Below are 19854 nucleotides of genomic sequence, written 5' to 3'. Positions count from 1 at the left end.
CTGACCTGGTGCCTTATCACCAGATCTCCCTTTTAAACTGTGTAGGACAGAACATAAACAGGTCCTCATTAAGGGTGGGGGCCACTTAATTAGGTAGTCTTATTTAGCCAGCTTCTTAGCCCCAGTCTTAGGTGTTTTAAAATAGAAATTACATGGTATGAAAAAAAAATCTATTTCAGTTGTTGCACATCATGGTTGTAGTAAGCCAGGAGAGTTTGTTACATTGCTTGTGTCCTTCAAGGAAGGAAAGCTTTCTAACTGGAGTAAACACCAGATGGCAAGGACAGCTTTGGTGAAGATTTACAAAGGATGTTGCCCATTCTTTGAGTCTCTTTTGAGAGAGAAAAGTATTTCAACCAGCATGTTTGTCCCTTCCCCCCTTTCTTTCCTTAAGGTCCTCAGGAAGATTTGGTGTCTGAGTTTAAAATGCCTTGAGGGGTTTTTTTCAGAGCCAGTCTTTTTAGCTGTGTATTGTTTAAGAGTAACACACCTGAGTGGAAGGGGCAGGAAGCTGGTAAATAAGAGACTTACCTTGCATTTCTTTTCTCATTATTAATAATACCTACAATTTAGATCATATCCCTGTAAGTCTTAACCTGTGCTGCTGGGGTTCTGTACCACTGTAGAGTGATGCTATAAGGTGTACATCCATAACCTGCTCTGGAGGTTTAAGAGTTAAAAGTGTAGAATAGCTGGATAAATGGCAAAGAAAGAGGAACATAAGGAAGCAATGAAGTGATAGTTTTCCTTTCTAGGCACCAAGTCAGGTGGCTGCAAAGAAACCTGCATCTCATGGATATTGGTCTGTGCACCATTGAACAGTGCATAGTGAGACAGGGAACACAGGTCCTGTAACACAGCAGCACCTGTTCAGTGCTGCTCTTGTGACTTCCTGATAGTGATCATGGCTCTCTTGCTTGTTTTTTCAGGGAAAGTTTTATCTGGTTATTGAGGAGCTGAGCCAGCTGTTCCGCTCCCTTGTCCCCATCCAGCTGTGGTATAAGTACATCGTGGGAGATGATCCATCCAGCAGCTACTTCCTAGGTGGGATCCTAATCATCCTGTACAGCCTCTGCAAGGTAAGTACCACCTCAGTGACCTCTAAAGGAGCTGTAGCAAGAGCAGAGAAATAAGCACAGCTGAGGGGAACAAATACACCTTTAGATTGTTCCTGTCACTTCCCAGGAAGGGAGCTGCAGCAGCTGGGGACACCAGGTGCTTTAGTTGCTGAAAGCATTTTGTTTCACCAGTATGTGGGCAGTGGTGAGCTAAAGGAAGATCTGTTGCTGCTCATGAAGTGTTGCATCAGACTTATGAGTCACTGCTGCTTTCTAATACCCTTCTGTGAAGGCTAGAGGAGAATGGGAGGGGAGCCTTGGGAGACCAGTCCTGGAAGAGATGTTAGCTGTATCCAGACTTCTAGATGCAACATTGAAAGGAAGGTTGCAGACAGTTACATGTTTCCCTCTAAGCCTTCCTCTCTTTCAGGGCAGGTACTCTGTCACTCACAGTGCTGGATGCAGCAGGGAGAGAGGGTCATACAAGGTCACTCTACCTGCCTAGACAGAACACATAGTTCTGGCCCCATTCTAGGTCCTGATCTGGCTGATACAAGTCCCATATCTCAGCAACAGACAAGAAAAAAAGAATTTTTCCTCAAAAATAAGAATGTTAAGAGCACAAGATCTGCCTGTACAATTGTAAATAAATAGGTGTGACATATTTAGTGGTGTGACATAGACAAATATGAGGTCTAGAAACTGCAGAATTTCTAACTGTGTGGATTGAACCCTGCCCAGGGGCAGGGCAGGAGCTGAAGCAAATAGTGCTACACCTGTGTTATCTGTCCTCTGAGAGGGGCCAGGTGAGGCAGGCTCACTGCAGCCCTGCTGCTTGTCTCTGCTTAGGAAAATGGCTGTGGCTTTACAGAAGGGAGCTTAAAGTTTTTGTAGGCAAGGAAGACAGAAGTTATGGGAGAGAAGTGACTTGGTCACAGCAGGTCTGTGACCAAACCACAAACAACAAACATGCCAGAATAGAAGGCACATGAAACCCCTGTAGCTCTCTGCACACCCATCCATTCTCTCAGCTGTTTCCTGCTCTTTGCTGTGGGAAAGGATTGTTGTCACTTTAAAAGTGTCTTTGTCTGAATCCCTCCTAGACAGCAGCTTCCAACCCTTCCATGCCCTTCTGGCTTGTGAGGTCAGGCATGCAAGTGACAGGGACAGATTTCAAGTGATCTTTCTTGTGTCCCCTCTTGCAAAAGTTACTCAGCACCTGGAGAAGAGATTCTTACCTGCAGTTCCATGTGCTATTTCTTACATCTGGAGAAGTCATCAGAGTATGGAGAAGCAGGGGAGGCCTTCTGCTCCATCGAGGAGGGGGGCACGGGGGCAAGCACAGAAACACAGCTGGCAGGGCAAGGGCCTCACCAGCCAGGGCCCAGCCCCACAGTTCCCAAACAGGGCAAGTAGAACAGGCCTGGAGGTGATGGCCAGGTTCAAAAAGTCAAGATCTTCAGGTGTTGAGGCAGGTCCAAGGTAAATCCACATCAATCCACAGGTCAGGAGACAGCCAGGGACAGACACAGTCCAGCAATTGCAGGGCACATCACTAGTAATGAGACAAGCTCAAGGTGAGGGTGGGAAGTCACACCACATGCCAGAGCATCCAGATCCAGGGGAATCTGTAGCTAGGCATAGGCATGGCTATGGCTGAGCTGGAAACTAATACCCACACAGCTCAGACATGAGCTGAGGTCTCCAGAGCTGAGCTTAAATAGAACTCCTGGCCCGTGGGTGGAGACCCCAGGTGAGGCTTGTCAGGGCCATGATGGTTCATTAATGCACTCAGGGCTTTGACACCTGCATACAATCAGTTCTTTATGGACTCACTTGTTGTTTCTCTGCTATGAAACCTTTATAGGTAGTTTTGTGATAATCTAGGTTGGAAAACCAGCCTCTATACATAGACTATAACTTAGGACCAGGGCTGTGGGGCACACTTGTGTCAAAGTGCCTTGGCTACAGCCTGTGCCTTTAACATGCACATTTCTTCCTTTAATTATCTAGTCCATCAGAGGTGTAAATGGATGGATAGGTCAGATGAAGGGTCATAGATCTAGGAACATGTCCCAGGTCATTGTGGGGCAACTACTTATTACCACAGATGTGTCCAGGTTAGGATTAGACCTCTGCATGTTAGAGACTCTGCTTGAAAGTGAGAGAAAAGTGGGAGCAACACAGATCATGAAATACTAGGTGTGTGCATCCCATTTACAATCACAGGAGTTGCAGGTCTAATTCCTTGCCTGAGACACTGAAAATATACCCAAAGGAGCCCACATTAGCAAAGCCACAAACCACATTAGAAAAACCACAGAAGCCAATTTGGCACTCAGACCTTCTGTGCTCCTGGCAAAAATCCAGGGCTCAGCTCGGGCTGCATCCCCTTTCCCTACACAAAAGGAAGGCTTCACTCTCAGAAGGTTGTGTGTAGTGCAGCTGATGGGAGCTGTCCTGGTGTCTCTGTTTGGACTGTGTAGACATGAGCCTCTGATTTTGGTGAAGAAATCCCAGATGTTCATTAGTAAAGACACCCAGGTCTTATTTTTTCCCTGTCCTGAACAGAAGCACTCCCTGGCTGTGAACCCAGCAATCCTATTGCTAGAAAGATGACTGATGCAACACAGGCTTCAGTGCAGGGGGTGATAAATGGACATTAAAGAGACTACTGAAACATGCATCTTCTGGGGGCACAGGGAAGTCCAGAGGAACAAAAAATCAAAGTGGGGGGAGATGGGCTGGGGGAAGAGGAGACATCAAAGCCAGAGCAAAGATGTTAGAAGTCACACTGTAAGTGAAGCAACCAGAAGAAGCTGTGAATTAGGCTGTGGGAAAGAGCTGATCCCAATCCTTGTTAGAGAAATAGTCTATAGTAGCAGGCAGCCTCAAGTGGTAGTTGCTGACTGGAAACATTACTGGAAGGACCCTGGGAGCCTTTTTACATGCTGACTGGAAGCATTATTGGTGCCTTCATTTGATTCCACATCTATTGCATGATGATCTCATTGGCGTTCCCTGCAGTGAGCCCACTTAATCATGCTAACCAAAAAAAAAAAAAAAAAAAGCCAACTCCAGGCATTGTGGTGCCTTTGTCCTGATAGTCCAGTGCAGCTCCATGTGTTCTGCATCCCAGCTCCCCCTGTCCCCACAGACTGGTTAGAAATGGAGAGGTCCTGTTGTGTCATCTGGCCCTTCTCCCATGCAGGGCTGCTCCTTGCACAACCATTCCTTCATATCTTGTCTAGTTCACAGTGTGTTTCTCCCTGTGTCCTGCCAGACAGGGAGGGTGGAGGTGGCATACCAGCATAGCAGATGAGGTTTTTCAAGCTGTTTTCCCTTTTATTGGTAGTGCCATGTCTTCCATTTAGGAATGCTGAGTGTGTTCAGCCTCGATATTTAGGTGAGAGATCAGGAGGAAATTCTTCAGTGTGAGGGTGGTGAGACACTGGAACAGGTTGCCCAGAGAAGCTGTGGCTGCCCCATCCCTGGCAGTGTTGAAGGGCAGGTTGGATGGGGCTTGGAGCAACCTGGTCTGGTGGGAGGTGTCCCTGCCAATGCAGGGGGGTTGGATCTAGATGATCTTCTAGGTCCCTTCCAACTCTAAGCATTCTATGATTCTATTTGTAGACAGTTTATAATCTTTTCCCTCCACTTATGTCCTGCTCAGCCAAGCTGTAAATATTTATGTATTTTAGTCTGTTTTCAGAAATCATTTTCTGCAGGCTTATTTTCTGCCCTTCTCTGAACTGCTTTTAGTTCTAATGAGGAGCCCAGAATGAGCACTTCTCTCCAGGTGCAGTCTCATCATGTTTGCTGGGCAGTGGAGGGAGCGGGGAAGAAAAGGACCTGGTGTTGCCCCTGCAGTTGGCCATCTTTGGGTGTCTGCAAAGTACCAAGGTGCTGGCAACTCCCTTCCTGGCATTTGAAGGTTTTCACTCTTTAGGTGGAGGGGAGCAATTCTGCCTCAGTCCTGATTCTTATTCCTTAAGATATTCTTGGTAGCATTTAATCCCTGCACTCTACTGTACCACACTCTGCAGCAGGACAGGAGATTCCTCCTTCTTTCATGATATTATCTGAGCCCTGAAATTCCAATCTGTGTGGCAGAGCCTGGAAATCCTCCTTTCCCCCAGAGGCTGAGGAAAGCAGTTTTTTGCCCATATAAACAGGCTGCCCCTCCTTCCCTTTTTCTCAAGCTAGCCAAAGCTTTTTCTAACCTGGGCTTTTCAGGAACTCAGGGTGGGAATGGGTCCATTTTAGGACCGTTTAGGTCTCTTCCCTACCTAGTGGGGCTGGGAAATTTACCACAATTTTGCAGTGTCTGCTCCTCCTTCTGATCTGTGAAGTCCCCCTGGTTTGCAGTCCATTGTTACTCAAGCTGTTCTGGCCACCCTTCTGCATGGTCCATTCACGTTTGTTACATATTTCACCATCACCATTAAATCTTTTCTGGCATCATTTTTCCTTAGAATCTTTGTTCTCCCTGAGTATCCATTTGGAGAAACGGTTTCCTGAGTTTCTGGACTGTGCACACACTTGCCCATGCCCACATACACACACAGTTTATGGAAAATACCTAAAATGGAATGTCTTTGTTGCAGTCTTTTGACATCTGTGGTCGTGTGGGAAGTGTCCGGAAGGCACTGAAGGTGCTTTGCACCCCACAGGTAAGAGCAGTCAGTTGTATTAGTCCAGTTTCATAGCTGGAATCTTGTTACTGTTGAATGATGGAGATGAAAATTGCTCAGTATCGTGATGATAGAATAAAATAATTTGTTGTCCCATTGCTGGATAAGCTGGTATGTCTTGTCAGGGGTGTTAGGAACCTTTTCTGTCCCAGCTATGGTAGGAGGTTGTTGCTGGTCTGGCCTGTTTCATCTGCTCAGGAGCCTTGTTTAATGTGGATTAATCCATTGAGGCCAAAAGTGCCAGAAGCTGGACAGAACTTGGTACTGCAGAGTGTGAGAGTGTCTTTAAAAAGAAGTATGTGGTGCCTGATGTGCAGTGGCACTCAGATCACACAGTGCTCAGGAATTACCACAGGCACCACATTATACAGTTCTGATATTTAGATCTGCTGCAGTGAAATATTGTGACATATTTTAAAATGGTAAAATCAAAGATTGCAGAGGAGAGGAACACAGAAGCTTGTTAGAGCTTGCCTTGCTCATTCCATGGGCTTGGGCCAGTCATTTTTCTCAGTGTGTTTCCATTTCCACTATTACTGTTACAATAGGAGAAGCAGCATTTACCTTCCACATATTCTAAAAGAAAAGTAGGAAGCCTGTGGGTGCTGCTGTGTTATTCTTTCTTCTATTGTCTACTTGCTAATAATAATACCTCCCACTATCTAAACACCTCTGCAAATGATGCTGAATTAATCCTTTCAGCTCCCTGTTGAGCTCATTAAATTTCATTATCATTGCTCCACAAGTGGAGGCACTAGAAGATGGAGTCAGCTTGAGGGGAAAACAAAACAGAGAACACAGCCCCAGACTCTCTGTGCTCTGTGTGCTGGTCCCCAGATCTCCCTCCCCATACACAGACATTACACTGGTGTCCTTCCCAGGTCATGCAGGGAATCTGGGTGGGAAGAACTGTCTATGTATGTGCTTCCCCACAAACCAGATTATCTTCAAACCCTTGGACACTGGGATTTTGTTTCACCTCTCCCGAACAGACCTATGGAGTCCGTGCTACCAGCCAGCAGTGCAGTGAGGCAGGTGACATCTGTGCCATTTGCCAAGCAGAATTCAGGGAACCTTTGATCCTTATGTGCCAGGTAAGACAACAAGCTTCCCAGTGTCAGTGTCCCCTGTTGGCATTCAGTTGGTCAACTTCTGCAGCTGGGGAGAGGCACGGGCAGCCCAGGTACTTCTAAAAACATTTGCTGGGTCTTGATCTAGTGGGTATTTATTACCCTCTCCCAGATAGCCATTGAGTCCTGATAGCTGAGCCACTCTTGAGGGGCTGATCATAGCTACTGAGATGGAAAAACCAGCCTTGTGGTCCAGGGACTGCCAGTTGGCAGCCCAGGCCTTGGATCTAGAATGCAAGGCAGATCTGACCCTTGGGGAGACTGGCTGGTCAACAGGCCAACTGAATAATAAGCAGGTGCTCTGAGAGGAGCTTCAATCCAGAATGAGCATGAAGACTGGGGCAGCACCAGGCAGTTGTGTCTGGCCTCTCAACACCTGGCCAGGAATAAAAGCAGTTCTGCACAGGGAAGATGGTCACTGCTGCCAGCACCTGGGAATTGTTTTGTTTCTCATTTACTAAACACTGGCAAACCCTAGAGCTAAACCCTAGAGTGGCAAGCTGAGTAATGCAGGAGTCCTAATGTGGTGCTGGTAAATCCCTTGGAACACAACACCCTGTCGTGGGGTCTGTTAATACATGGGGCTTGTAGTGAGAGGACAAGGGGGAGTGGATTAAAACTGGAAGAGGGGAGATTTAGGTTGGACACTAGGAGGAAATTCTTTAGTGTGAGGGTGGTGAGACCCTGGCCCGGGTTGCCCAGGGAAGCTGTGGCTGCCCCATCCCTGGCAGTGTTGAAGGGCAGGTTGGATGGGGCTTGGAGCAGCCTGGTCTGATGGGAGGTGTTCTTGCCCATGCAGGGCATTCTTTAAGGTCCCTTTCCACCCAGACCAGTCTGGGATTCTATTATCAGAGGCCAGCACAAGGCATTGCCTTATGGCAAGACCATTGATGCTTCCCCAAGGCTTTCTCTTCAGTTACTTGTAACATGGTTGTTGGTGTTGGAATTCTGCACCCTGGAGGCTGTGTCTGGCTAATATGTGGGTGTGTGCAGGAAAACCTTAGGCAGAGTGATTCAGCCATTTCTTTCTGGGAATGAAATTGGTGGGATATATACTGTTGTGATAGCAAAATAAAGCTCAAGAGCCTTATTTTTGACAGCTTTAACATTCCCGTGCTTTGTAACAGGGTTCTCAAATCAAAGCAGGTAGGTGCATCAAAAGGGCATCTTACTATTCCTGGGAACATCTGTGCAGATGTTCTCAAGCTGTAAGCCCCAGAGAAGACACCTTTGTATGTGCTTATCAGAGTTAAGATTGTGATGAATAACATTTCTGCTGGCTCCACATGTCTTGAGGAGGCCTCAGCTTCTTATGGCTTCAAGTACTCCCTTCTTGCCCTATTCCTGCTCTCCAGTCTGGGGCTAGATGGGGCAATGTGCTGGACAGCCTCCCTCCTGACCTCTGTACCTAAGGCAGGCTGGAGGGAGGATCCTGTTGTGTCTCAGAGTAGAAATGAGAAGATGAGGAGGGAAAACTGACATTTCTAGAGGAGCTGGATACTGGAACCACTGGAGCTGCTGACCAGGCCTGGGTGGTGTGAGCAATAAAGGAGCAGGGGGGAGAAAAGGGGTTGTTTGAGCTAAGTAAAGACTTGTAAAATAACCCCAGGAGTTAAGGATGGGAGGAGGGTACAGAAAACCCTCTCAGCTGCTTTGTTAGCCCAAATGTCATGCTCCTTTTTAATGTTTCTATGGCTAAATTAAGAAACAGAGTAACATGGCCTTAGCTTTGGCAAACTGGTAATGCTGGGCTTTATTTTTCCATACCCTGTGGGTGCTGCTGATCATCTGCACTGTCCATCTGAACTTGAGTTGTTGCTTGCTCCTGTGGCTGTGCTGTTGAGTGTGCCAGGCCACACTCAGTGACAGGCCTGGAGCTGGTGGTGACACTGGCCCTTTCCCTCCACAGCACGTGTTCTGTGAGGAGTGCCTCTGCCTCTGGTTTGACAGGGAGAAGACCTGTCCTCTTTGTCGTTCTGTCACTGTAGAAACCCTGCGGTGCTGGAAAGATGGCACCACCTCTGCTCATTTCCAGGTGTATTAAAACCAACACATCCCAACACATGGAATAACCTGGATGGAGAGAAGAAAAAGCTGGAAAACCTAGTGATCCCATGCCCCTATTTAGTTGCCTGTGGATTTGTTGTCTTAGTCTTTCTTCCAGCTTTGCTTCTCCAGGAGCCAAAAGAACAATTGTTACTAGCCAAAAACTTTATCCTCCAAGGCAAGAAAGATGTTCTGTGTTATGACAAACTCCATGGCAAAGCTGCAGCCAAGATTTCTTTTTGTTATAAACTGCCTGGGATGTTTCATTTTTTTTCTGTCCTTTTCTTGTAGATAAATATTGTGTGTATAAGGAACATGTACTGTGAATTTTATGTGAATAACCTGGTGCACTGGAAAAGAGCTCTCCACCCTGGCCAAACCAGTGGTGAGATTTTTCCCATTAAATGGCCCTAGCTTCCCTGAACCTGTAGCTTCATGGTATTTCACTGTTGCTGTTACAGTACCTGTGAGAACCCTTCCAGAACAGTGCTTCAGAACCATGAGTCCAAAGTTCATGTGGGGTTGGAGGAACCTCATTTCCTGTGACCATGTTTTTGCAATTGATTCCACACATTGCATGTGTTGTCATCTTAATGAAATATCAAGGAACTTGGGAATGACCAAAGTGGAAATGGCACTTAACTGTTCTTGGGAATGTTTTTTCCTCTTTAATTTTCCTGATCAGATTTGCTGATTTCCTAGAGAAAATTCTCTTTAATTTTCTTATATGGAGAGAACAGTGGGAGGCAGGGAGAGATTCAGGTTGGATTTGACAAAGTGACAATTTAATGTCTGAACCAAAAACATCTCACAAATTCAGGTGTCTTCAACGTGCTCCTCAGAGCAGCCATTGAGGCAAGGCTTTTACTGCCTTTCAAGACCAGCTCCTCTCAACATCCAGAACCTGCCTGGGTCCAAAACCAGAAAAAAAAACGTGCTCATGCAGTGCTGAGTGGTATAGCACTGCTGGCAGCAGGAATGCTGGAGCATCAGGATACAGCCCCCCTGGAGAGACTGGATGTAGTGAGACTGACTTGCCTGAGGGCAGAATTACACAGCAGCAGCTGCATGGCTTCAGGAGCCAGGCTGGATGATACACAAGCTGGATAATCCACCTGTGATGGTGGAGACTTGATGGTAACACTATAGAAAAAAGCTCTTTGAGGAGGTACCTTGTATTGTTACCAGGTGAATTAACATCCTTTTTATGGCTGCAGTTGCCCTCCCTGCAGCAGGGTAATCCGAGGCTGCTGCGGTGGCACTTGCATGCAAATGGAGCTTCCTAACTAAACGTGTCACTAAACAGCCTCTGCTTTTTGTTGCACACCCAGAGAAAGTGCCTCGTTAGGCAGTTGTGGCATCTTCCGTGCTCATTACTATGGAAATGGCCTTAAGGTGACAAAGCCACTTGAGTGGAGAATCAGGGAGAACTGCCTGGGGGGAAAGAGCCTGTGTGGATGCACTGCCTGCTGCCTTCCCCTCCTGCTGGGGAACTCCACAGGGAGAAGAATGAAAGCAAACAGGAGCTAATGATAACAGGATTAGGGCTCCACATTTCTTTGGAAATAGTAGTTCCATGTGGCTAGAGGAGGAACGTGAGAGCCAGGGCCTGAGCAGGGAAGATAGTCCCAAGTCTGGCTTGAGAGATACAGGGAAATAGAGGAAGAAAAGCTTTACTTTCCAAAACAAACTGATTTGATTCTTGTCAAATGGATCCCATGAAACTGGAGAACTAAACCAAGGAATCCAGTGGTTGTCTCCAGTGGGAACAGCCTTTTTTGAGGTGAGAGAAGACTTCAGTGAGGAAGGAAGCAGGGTTGTCAGTGAGCATAAAATGTTATGTTCCATAGTCTGGAATATCCTCCAGGAAAAGGGAGGCAATTTATTGAAGGTTTCAGTGTCAGTTTTCAGTGCCTGTTGATTAAAGGGTTGGTGGGATCTGCTTTCAAAACGTTTGAAAAGCCACTTGTATTTTTTTCCTAAATGGTCCTGGAAACTTCATTTGGAGAAGTGTATGAAAAGGTCAACGTGAGCCTAGAACTACAGGTGGCATGTGATGCCCTGTTTCAAATTTCCTACTCTGTGTTTGGTGATCAGGAAGTCAGTCAAAGGGAATGGACAGGGAGTACTTTTTGCCATTCTTAGTCTTTTTTCTTGACTTTTTTTTCTTCATGGAATGATCTTTCCCATTTGACAGTGCGTGAGAACAAAGGGACTGTCAGCATCATATACTTGGAACATCCTGCTACAGGACTCAGGGTCACAGTGATGGTTTTGTGAGGCAGGATGATTCTGCCCTCTCCTAGAACATGACATTTGGACCAGAAAACATACAGGGGAAACTTCTAATGACAACTGCTCAGAAACTTTGGTTGATTTCCATGGGGAAACAGTTTCTGTGGAAAGAAATTACCCACTCAGATTTCAGAGAGGAAAGAAAAACTGGAGCCTTTTTTTTGCCATTGAACAGTTATTTTTCTTTTTTTTCTTTTCTTTTTTTTTTTTTAATAAAGAAGTCATTATAAATATGTACAAAGAGTCTCAGCATATGAAATTCCTTTTACAAAAGAGAGAAGCCACATCCAACCAGAAACAGGAGCCTCATGGGCTCCTACCAGCAGTGAGCTTTGCTCTTGCTTTGGTGAGGGTGGAAACTTGCCCAGTGACTCCACACGAGCTGACATCCCAACAGTCCTGAACCAGTGATGTGCAGGGAACTGGGGATTCCCTGCATTTCATCAGGTTTATTCTGTTAGCAGTGCATCTGGGAGGGGACTGGGAAATGTCCTAAGGACTAAAGTTGATGGGAGGATTTGTTTGTTTCTTGTCATGAACCGTAGTCTTCAGATGAACTGGAAGGGTGATGCTGTGAGCACCCACCAAAACGAAACCCCACTGGAGCTGGATTTGCTCTCTACTTGGGAGACATCTGCAATGAATAATGGATGTAGCAAATCATGGCAGTTCAATACCCAGATGCTTTCAGTGAATATTTGTCAAGCTCCAAAGTCACTTTCTGCAACTATTAAAAAAACTTGTGAAATTCAAGTACTCAAGTATTCCTGCAGAGTGAACACTGAAGAAATGTGATTGGAGTGACATGAAAATTCACTCGTGTTTTCAAATAAATGTTGTCAGGAAAAAAAAAATCTTTCCACCTGTTTTGTATTTTGTACTTTTAAATTTCTCTTGCAGATGGGGAATGGAAGTTGTGCAACTTTGACTGGAACACTCAGCTTCTTCCCACAACTGCCCAGGGCAGAGCTGTTGTCTGGAAGACCTAAGTCTGGGGGTGCCTTTGGGGGATAAGCTGCTGGAGATCCCTGCTGTGCAGACAGTGTGTGTTGCAAGCCAGAGGGAAGAAGCACAGGGACATCCCTGTGCTGGGAGCAAATTTGGAAAGAAAGGACTTGCACCTTTGGACCAGGACAGAACTAGGAGCCCAAGGTAGGAGTAGTACGGAGGATTCCTCTCCATTCAGACCAGCTGAGTGTTTTCCTAAGGAAGTAAGTCCCATGTAGTTTAGGCTTCCCTAAGCTTTGGGATTTCCAATTAAGGTGGTCAGTGTCTCCTGACCTTTCTAGATGAACACGTTCAGCTCAGCATGAGCACACAGTGCCTTGCAAACTGATCTACTAGACTGAGGCTGATTTTGAAGCCTGAACTCAAAATCAAATGAAAAGCTGTGAAGATGTTCACCTGTCATGGAGGTAGAATATAGCCAGGAGGTTTTGAGGTACATACAGAAAAAAGTGGGTCCAGGATTGAATGTGGAGCCCTAGGGAGCTCATCATATACCTCAGACTTCTGTCAAGATCATGGACAGATGTCTTGAAACCATTTGTAGGAAAATTAAAATATTAAGGTAGATGGACCATTCTGTCCTCATGTTGTACATGGTAGTGCAGGAAAGATCTCCCTCAGTTTTGCTTCCCCATTCTCCACTGCTGCCCCTGCCAAAGGGAGAGGCTGCTCTGCCTGCAGGGAGGGCTGCAGGGAGAGATGGAACCAAATTGTTTCATCTTGGGAGGCAGGAGGGAAAAGTGCCTGATGCTGAGATGTGTGTGGACATAGAATCCACATTTGTTTCCATTTCATTAAGAGGTGCTGCTTCTCCTTTTGCAGAGGAGGGAGGGCCCTTGTCATTTTAGCCTGATACAGAAACAAAGCAAAATCACAAATCAGATTAAACTGATTTAAGAAGTGTTTCTGATTTAAGTAAATTGCTTTAGTAATGGGCTTAGCTAAATTAGGGCAATTTCTGCTTGCCTACGTGCTCTAAAACAGAGGCATGATGGGTTCCTCATTTCTCTCCACTGACAACTCATTGATTTTGGTGATTTGCTGGATGTTTTTATTGGGTGATGCCTCTCCTGGGCACATGAATGTGTAGAGAAGAGAAGGCCTTGCTGTTCCTATGCAACACAGGAGGTAGAACCGGTCCCATTCCCTATTCTTTTACCTACTGCAAATAATCCAAAGAGAGGAGAGGAAGTCACCTGGAATCAATGGGCTAAATTCTGTCCTGGGTACAACCCAGCTGTCTGTAACCAGACAGTGGTGCTGTCCTAGAATTCAGTTTGGCCAAAGGACTTAATTTGAACAGGCGTGGAGGGAGCAGCTGACGAGCGGGTCCACACCAGGCTGCTTTTTTAACTGGCAAGATGAAGTTCCAGCGTGTGGTGGGAGCTCTGGTGGTGAAGTGCTGCTTTAAAAATTAATAAAGACTTTTCCTCCCAGCCACATTATGCGGCGTTGTGGGGAGACTATGATCTCATAACCTCCTCCTCTGCCTTGCACACGCACCGTCTGCTGAAACCTAAGATGAGCTCTTTGTTGTTTCCCCCCCCTTTTTGTTTCCATTTAGAGAGCACTCCCCTGCGAAGCTGATCAAAATCAATGACTTCTTGGCTGCTGTCAAAAAATAATAATAAATAAAAGAGGAGGAGCGAGAGGGAGGAACTGTGCTGGTTTCCTACCCGTGAGGCCGGTGCAGAAACAACCCCCCCCCCTCACCTCACCCAGCTGCTGCAGTACAGGAAGAACAGCACTAGGGGAGCAGACAGCACGCCTGGTTTTCCAATACAAACATCAACCAGGGTTAAATCAGATTATTTTAAAAAGGATAAAAACACCCCTTGTAAAAAAATGGAGGCATTCAAGAATAGCAATTACACCAGCAAACGTAAGGCTTTGACAAATACATACCCTCTAGGAAGTAATTTGATTTATGTACAGGGAATGCTGGCTGGGAAGTGCTGGGAAGCTGTTTCTCTAGCAAAGCTTGCTTGACCCAGCAACTCATAGATGAAAAATCTGCAAAACTTCACCCGCAGTTCAGACTAAACATTCAATTTAGAACCACAAAAGTGAAGCACATCGGGATTAAAGCAGGATTTGGGATTCTGGACCTGCTCTTGTGTACACTTGGGAAGCACCTTCGATTTGGTTGTTGTTTCGTGAGAATATTAAAGGACAGCACGTGTCTTCCAACATTTCTGCTGGATGTTGGGAACCACCAAGGAGGAGACTCATGCCCTGGGAGTTCTGGGTTGTTTTACAGGCAAGCCTGTCCATGGTAGGGTAGGACTGAGGGAGACTGGCCCATCACTTTGCTGCTGAGGCTGCTCACTGATTTCAGGGGCTTTCCCAAGGTGAGGACCCTATGATAAGGGGAGGACTTTTCTTTTGCTGTGCTATCATGTTTGAGGGGAATTGCCTCTTTGGGAAAAATGGTACAAGAAGTCTCCAGGTTGCTCAAAGCCCTAGTGTGGCAGGAGGACCAATGGCAGTACAACCTGAACACACCAAAGATGCAAGGGAAAATGGGATATTCCAGGTGAGAAGTTAATTAAACATTCAGAACTCGGGAGCTAGGAACTGTTGAAGGTGAGGAACGTGTGGGAGAGCCCTCTCTGGTGGACTGAGGAATGTCAGCCAGCTCCTATGCTGGCTGGGTTGTCACAGGGATGGGATGTCACAGGGATGGGTTGTCACAGGGCTGCCTCTTCATACATGGGGAACATACACAGGGTGAGGGGAAACTGGGAAGGGGGGGGGAGGGATGTCCTCTCGAGCAAAGTGACACATCCAGTCTTCCTGATCCATTATTTTCTCCTCCAATCTAACTTGGGCAACACCAACCACTTCACCTCCTCATTCCAGTGATTTGCAGAAAGTGATCTTTTTAAGACATTGCCCAGATCCATCAGTCACTAATCCAGCACTTGCAACACTGCTGAAATCAGCTGAGGCTCCTCCTTTTGCCAGAAGAATTCTTACTTACTTCAGTAGGAGACTGAGCTGGGAAGGAGTTCAGGATGCTGAGTACTAGAGAGCATCAGGCCCAAACCAGGAAGAACATGTTTGATCAGTCCCTCTGGCTCTTAGGCCATCTAAACTCTACCAACAGACAAACTACACTTAGCTACATGATCCCTCCCAACACTGCACATCATATAAAGCAGGGCAAGGTTATTCATTAGGAACAATTTGCTCTTTCAGCATAGCCCTTTTTGCTGTTTGTGAAGTGACTTGGATCAATATTACCCAAAACACATCAGGGAATAGTTGACAGAAGGGAGAATTCAGCGTTTACATTGCTTGGAAATATTTCTCTTGCAGTAGTGAAAAATACAAGGTCTGACTGGGACACAGTGGCCACTCAGCTTGTTCCTTGACTGCACAAGGGTTGGGAAGTATTTTTTAAAAGCTGAGGAGCCAAATCTCCTTTGGAAACTGGGTTTTAACATTCTTTTGTGCCTTTGAAAATTCCCCCCCTGCCATGAGAGGGACAATTTTCTAGTGCAAATCTCTGATGTTGGGAAAAATGTTTCTAAAAAAAACCTGTGTGTAATAATGACTGTAAATAGCACCTGGAAGGTTTCCTAACTCTGACAAGTAGTTTTGGCTGCAAGAAAAAAAGCACTCAGTACTAGACTGAAAAAAGCCCTTTGACTTCTAAGGAGAAGTTCTCCTGTTATCCCCTAGACTGCTGATTAGCCTAGATGTAGTTCTCTTCCCTGGTTCCCAGGATTTGAGACTTGCTTTCATCACCATCCAGGAGAACACCTAGCTCTGGAGCTGCAGGAGATCCTGCCCTAGCAGACCTGGACAACTACACTGCAGGGAAAAGAGCTGGTGTCTCTTTGCCACCTCAGTGAACGCTGCTTCCCGAGCTCCAAACCATCAAAAGTAAAAGAACTGCCCCAAAGAAAAGTAGTTTGATAAAGTTTTGGGCTGGGTTATTTGTCTTAATTTATGCAGATATTGAAAGAAAAGGAAAAGAAAAGAAATAGCACCTTCTCACCAAGTATTATTTTTTGCTATCTTGTGTATAAATATTAATAACCAAAATAGATTTCTCCTTGTCCCGTGTTTCAGAACATCCTCTTGGGGAAACTGTAGCACCACACAGAGGCAGTTTAGCCCCAGACAAATATTAAATGTAGCACCAGAGAAACTAAAGTGATAAGAAGAGCTTATCTCACCTGGTGCTAGAGCTTAATATATACACACACAAACTGTCTGCTGTCCAAGCTGCTGAGCACCTCCTCCCCCACCACCACCCCCAGGCCATGCCCATCTTGCAGCACTTTTGATCTCTCCAGATACAACTTCATTCTGGACGCACGGATTCTTTTTCACCCTGCTGCACTCGACAGGAATGTTTCTGTTGCCCTGAACAAGGTGCAGTGGAGAAAAATGCTAGCATGACAGCAAGGACATCACTACTCTTTTGACTCAGACTGCAGGAGCAGGACTGCTCAGACCACCATCATCTACAAGGAATGTTGCTTACGTTCTCAACAAGGCATGCACGTTTTAACGTATGCATACAGGAGGGTTTACATTCTTCTATATATAAGCATGTATGTGTCTCTGGTTTGCTGCTGGGCCCTTGAACAGCTCCTTCTGTGCAAATCCTTCTTCACGTTGCCCAAAGCGCTTCCAACATCTTCCACTTCTTTCTTTTCTCTCCACTCTTCACAGCTGCTGCTCAGGCTCTTGGTTTCCCTGGAGGAAAAGGGGAAACAATTTTCTCCAAGGGCACAGGGTTTTCTCCAGCCTAAGAAAGCAAAAGAATTGTGTTTGGTTTTAATTATATTGATGCATTGGTTGCAATAAAAACTTCTGTTAAATTTATGCTTGAACCCTCCTGCTAAATCTACTTACAAGAAGAGGTATAAAATTTATGGAGATGATGGTTTCATGGTTCAACCCAGGAGATTACACCTTTATCCCCCTGGTACTGCAGGAATTTTAGTGACCTCTCGTTCTGCAAGGCTGGTTCTTTTGGGTGCTCCATCTTTATTTGTAGTCCTGAGGAGAAGGACTTGGGGGTGGGAGGAGATGAGAAGCTGGACATGAGCCACAAGTGAGTGCTGGAGCCCAGAGAGCCAACCCATCCTGGGCTGCAGCCAAAGAAGTGTGGCCAGCAGGGCCAGGGAGGTGACTCTGCCCCTCTGCTCTGCTCAGAGCCCACCTGGAGAGCTGTGTCCAGCTCTGGGGCCCTCAGCACAAGAAAGATCTAGACTTGTTGGAAAGGGTCCAGAGAAGGAGCAAGATGCTCCAAGGGCTGGAGCAGCTCTGCTCTGGAGCCAGGCTGGGAGAGTTGGGGTGTTCAGCCTGGAGAAGAGAAGGCTCCAGGGAGACCTTAGAGCAGCTTCCAGTGCCTGAAGGGGCTCCAGGAAAGCTGGGGAGGGGCTTTTCATCAGAGAAGACAGTGATAGGACCAGGGGTGATGGTTTTAAGCTGAGAGAGGGGAGATTAAGGTGAGATATGAGGAAGAAATTCTTCACTCTGAGGGTGGTGAGGAACTGGGATGGGTTGCCCAGGGAGGTTGTTGATGCCCCATCCCTGGAGGTTTTTAAGGCCAGGTTGGAGGAGATTTTGTGCAGCCTGGTCTGGTGGTTCCCTGCTCATGGCAGGGGGGTTGGAAGGAACTAGGTGGTCTTTGAGGTCCCTTCCAACCTTGATGATTCTATGATTCTGTGATTCCATGCTAACAAAAATGTGAACTTTTAGGGAAGCCATTAATTTTGTGACAGGTAGGCATGGGGTGCAGTGAGTATCACAGGAGACTGGAAGATCTCACTCATTCCTGGTTCTGCCACTGATTAGATTTGTGGCCTTGAGCAAACCACTTCTTTCAGTTGCTGCTGTAAAATGAGGGCAGTAATAACTTATTTGCCTCACAGGTGGGCTGCAAGCCTTAATTACTAAAGTGCTCAGAGAAAGGCACCCATCTAAGTGCAAATTAGCAGGAGAGGTGCCCAAGGGGCATCTCCTATGAAATTCCCATTTCCCACATTTAGACCTAGGTTTGTGGCTACCAGCATTTGCCGGGATAGATCCCAGCTTTCAGACTCTGTCTTGTTTGCAGAGACTGTGACAATGAGTGATCTTACAGAAACCGCAGTGGAGACAACTCTGCTGCCTCCTGGAGGAGGTGACTTCACCGGGTGGGAAAGGGAGCAGCTGACTGAGCAACTGCAGCAGCTATGAAGTCAGTGGCATTAGGGCCGGCAAACAGCTCGGGGGCAGATTCTGGTCACCATCACCCTGGTGTAAGCCCAGAATCCCTTCCCTTCCTTCTGTAGCTCTACCCTGTTGGTGCCAGCAAGGTCATCAGACTCTGAGTGACCTGCAACATCTCAAAAGTTCTCATCAGATCTGCTTTATCCCAGGGCCTGGCAGCTGCTCCAGCTGCTGCTGCACACAGGACGTGGCAATTCCAGCCTCTCCCTCCCTCAGTTCAGTCTTGCTTTCTAGTTTTCAGGAATCTGAAGCAACAGTGAAAATAACTTGAAGGACTAAAGCCAGAATGAACCGTCCAGACCTGGAGCAGGTTTTCAGTCCTCTTGCTGCGATCAAGGCTTCCAACTGTCCACACAGTTTCTTTGCTGCTGTATCTCTGTGCACACAGACCTACACACACACACTTGCCCTCTGGATCTACTGCAGGGATTTTAAAAGGCTTTTGCAGAGCTACTTAGCTTTTTTGGCAGAAGGTAAATTGGAAAGGTGTTCACTGAGAGTGTGAACATGGTAACACTGGCTACACAAACCAGCCAGCAGAGCACAGACTGTCAGCAAACAGCTGGCAATAAGCAGCCCAGAGGTTGACACGTGTCCCTGTTGGGCCTCCAGCCCTTCCTGCAGCCCCCTGCTCCCACCCAGCCCTCCTGGGACCTCACCCTGCAGGATCCAGCCTAGGCCAGTGCCCAGCACAGCCAGAAAGCACCATGGCTTGCTGCAGGCTTGTGAAACAACAGGAGGAGGAGACAGGACACCTGCACTTCTCACACAAGATGTTTCTACAGAGAAGGCTTCAAAGTTAACCCCACGAGCACTGCTGGGGTGGGAAAGCAGGGCACAGCCTGAGCTGCCTGCTGGGTACTGGGAAGCAGGAGGAAGAGCTCGTGGTGCAGTTGCTTACACTCAGTGAGGGGAGAGGTTCAGTCAAGTTACACTGGAATAAAGATTTCAGGAGCTGATTAAAGGATTTCCTCCAAAGCAAAAACATTTGATCCTTATTTATTATTTCTCCTGCAGTAGCACGTCCAGTTGCCAGCTGTGAACCTTGCCCTGCTGTGCCATCTCTGGCCTGCACCAGATCATCCTTGGTGTCACTGGGTTTTACAAACTGTCTCTCTCTGTCACTTGACTTATAGAAAATCTATAAAAACCTGTACAAGTTGATAAATCCTAGAACATCTTGAACTCACGAGTGATAAATCTGCTTTGGGGCAGGGCACAGAGCTCAGCACAATGTTTATGCATCTCACAAGCCCTGTTCTAAGAGCTGAGATGGCTCTTAAGTTTCATGTCAGCCTCGTGCTGGGCTTCAGCATGAAGGTGAATTTCATGGAAAGAAAAAAAAGAGAACCCCAGAATCTTGGCCTCCAGCCCATCTTTCAATAA

General features: G+C 46.6%; 1 protein-coding gene across 3 annotated transcripts in view; it reads left to right on the top strand.

Annotated features, from left to right (window-relative positions):
• RNFT2 (ring finger protein, transmembrane 2) overlaps positions 1-9025 on the top strand; it is a 28759-nt gene extending 19734 nt beyond the window's left edge. For 2 of the 3 annotated variants that reach the window (XM_051634005.1, XM_051634004.1), the window contains exons 8-11: positions 930-1079; positions 5666-5731; positions 6745-6846; positions 8792-9025. In XM_051634005.1, the coding sequence (XP_051489965.1) occupies positions 930-1079; positions 5666-5731; positions 6745-6846; positions 8792-8926 (453 nt within the window). In that variant the 3' untranslated portion in view covers positions 8927-9025. The remainder of the gene's footprint in view (positions 1-929; positions 1080-5665; positions 5732-6744; positions 6847-8791) is intronic. The other variant, XM_051634006.1, reaches the window with a different exon arrangement.
• Positions 9026-19854: the final 10829 nt, after the last annotated feature.

The sequence above is a fragment of the Apus apus genome, chromosome 16, assembly GCF_020740795.1.
Source record: "Apus apus isolate bApuApu2 chromosome 16, bApuApu2.pri.cur, whole genome shotgun sequence".
Classification (NCBI taxonomy): domain Eukaryota; kingdom Metazoa; phylum Chordata; class Aves; order Apodiformes; family Apodidae; genus Apus; species Apus apus.
This window is presented reverse-complemented; position numbering and strand designations above follow the sequence as displayed.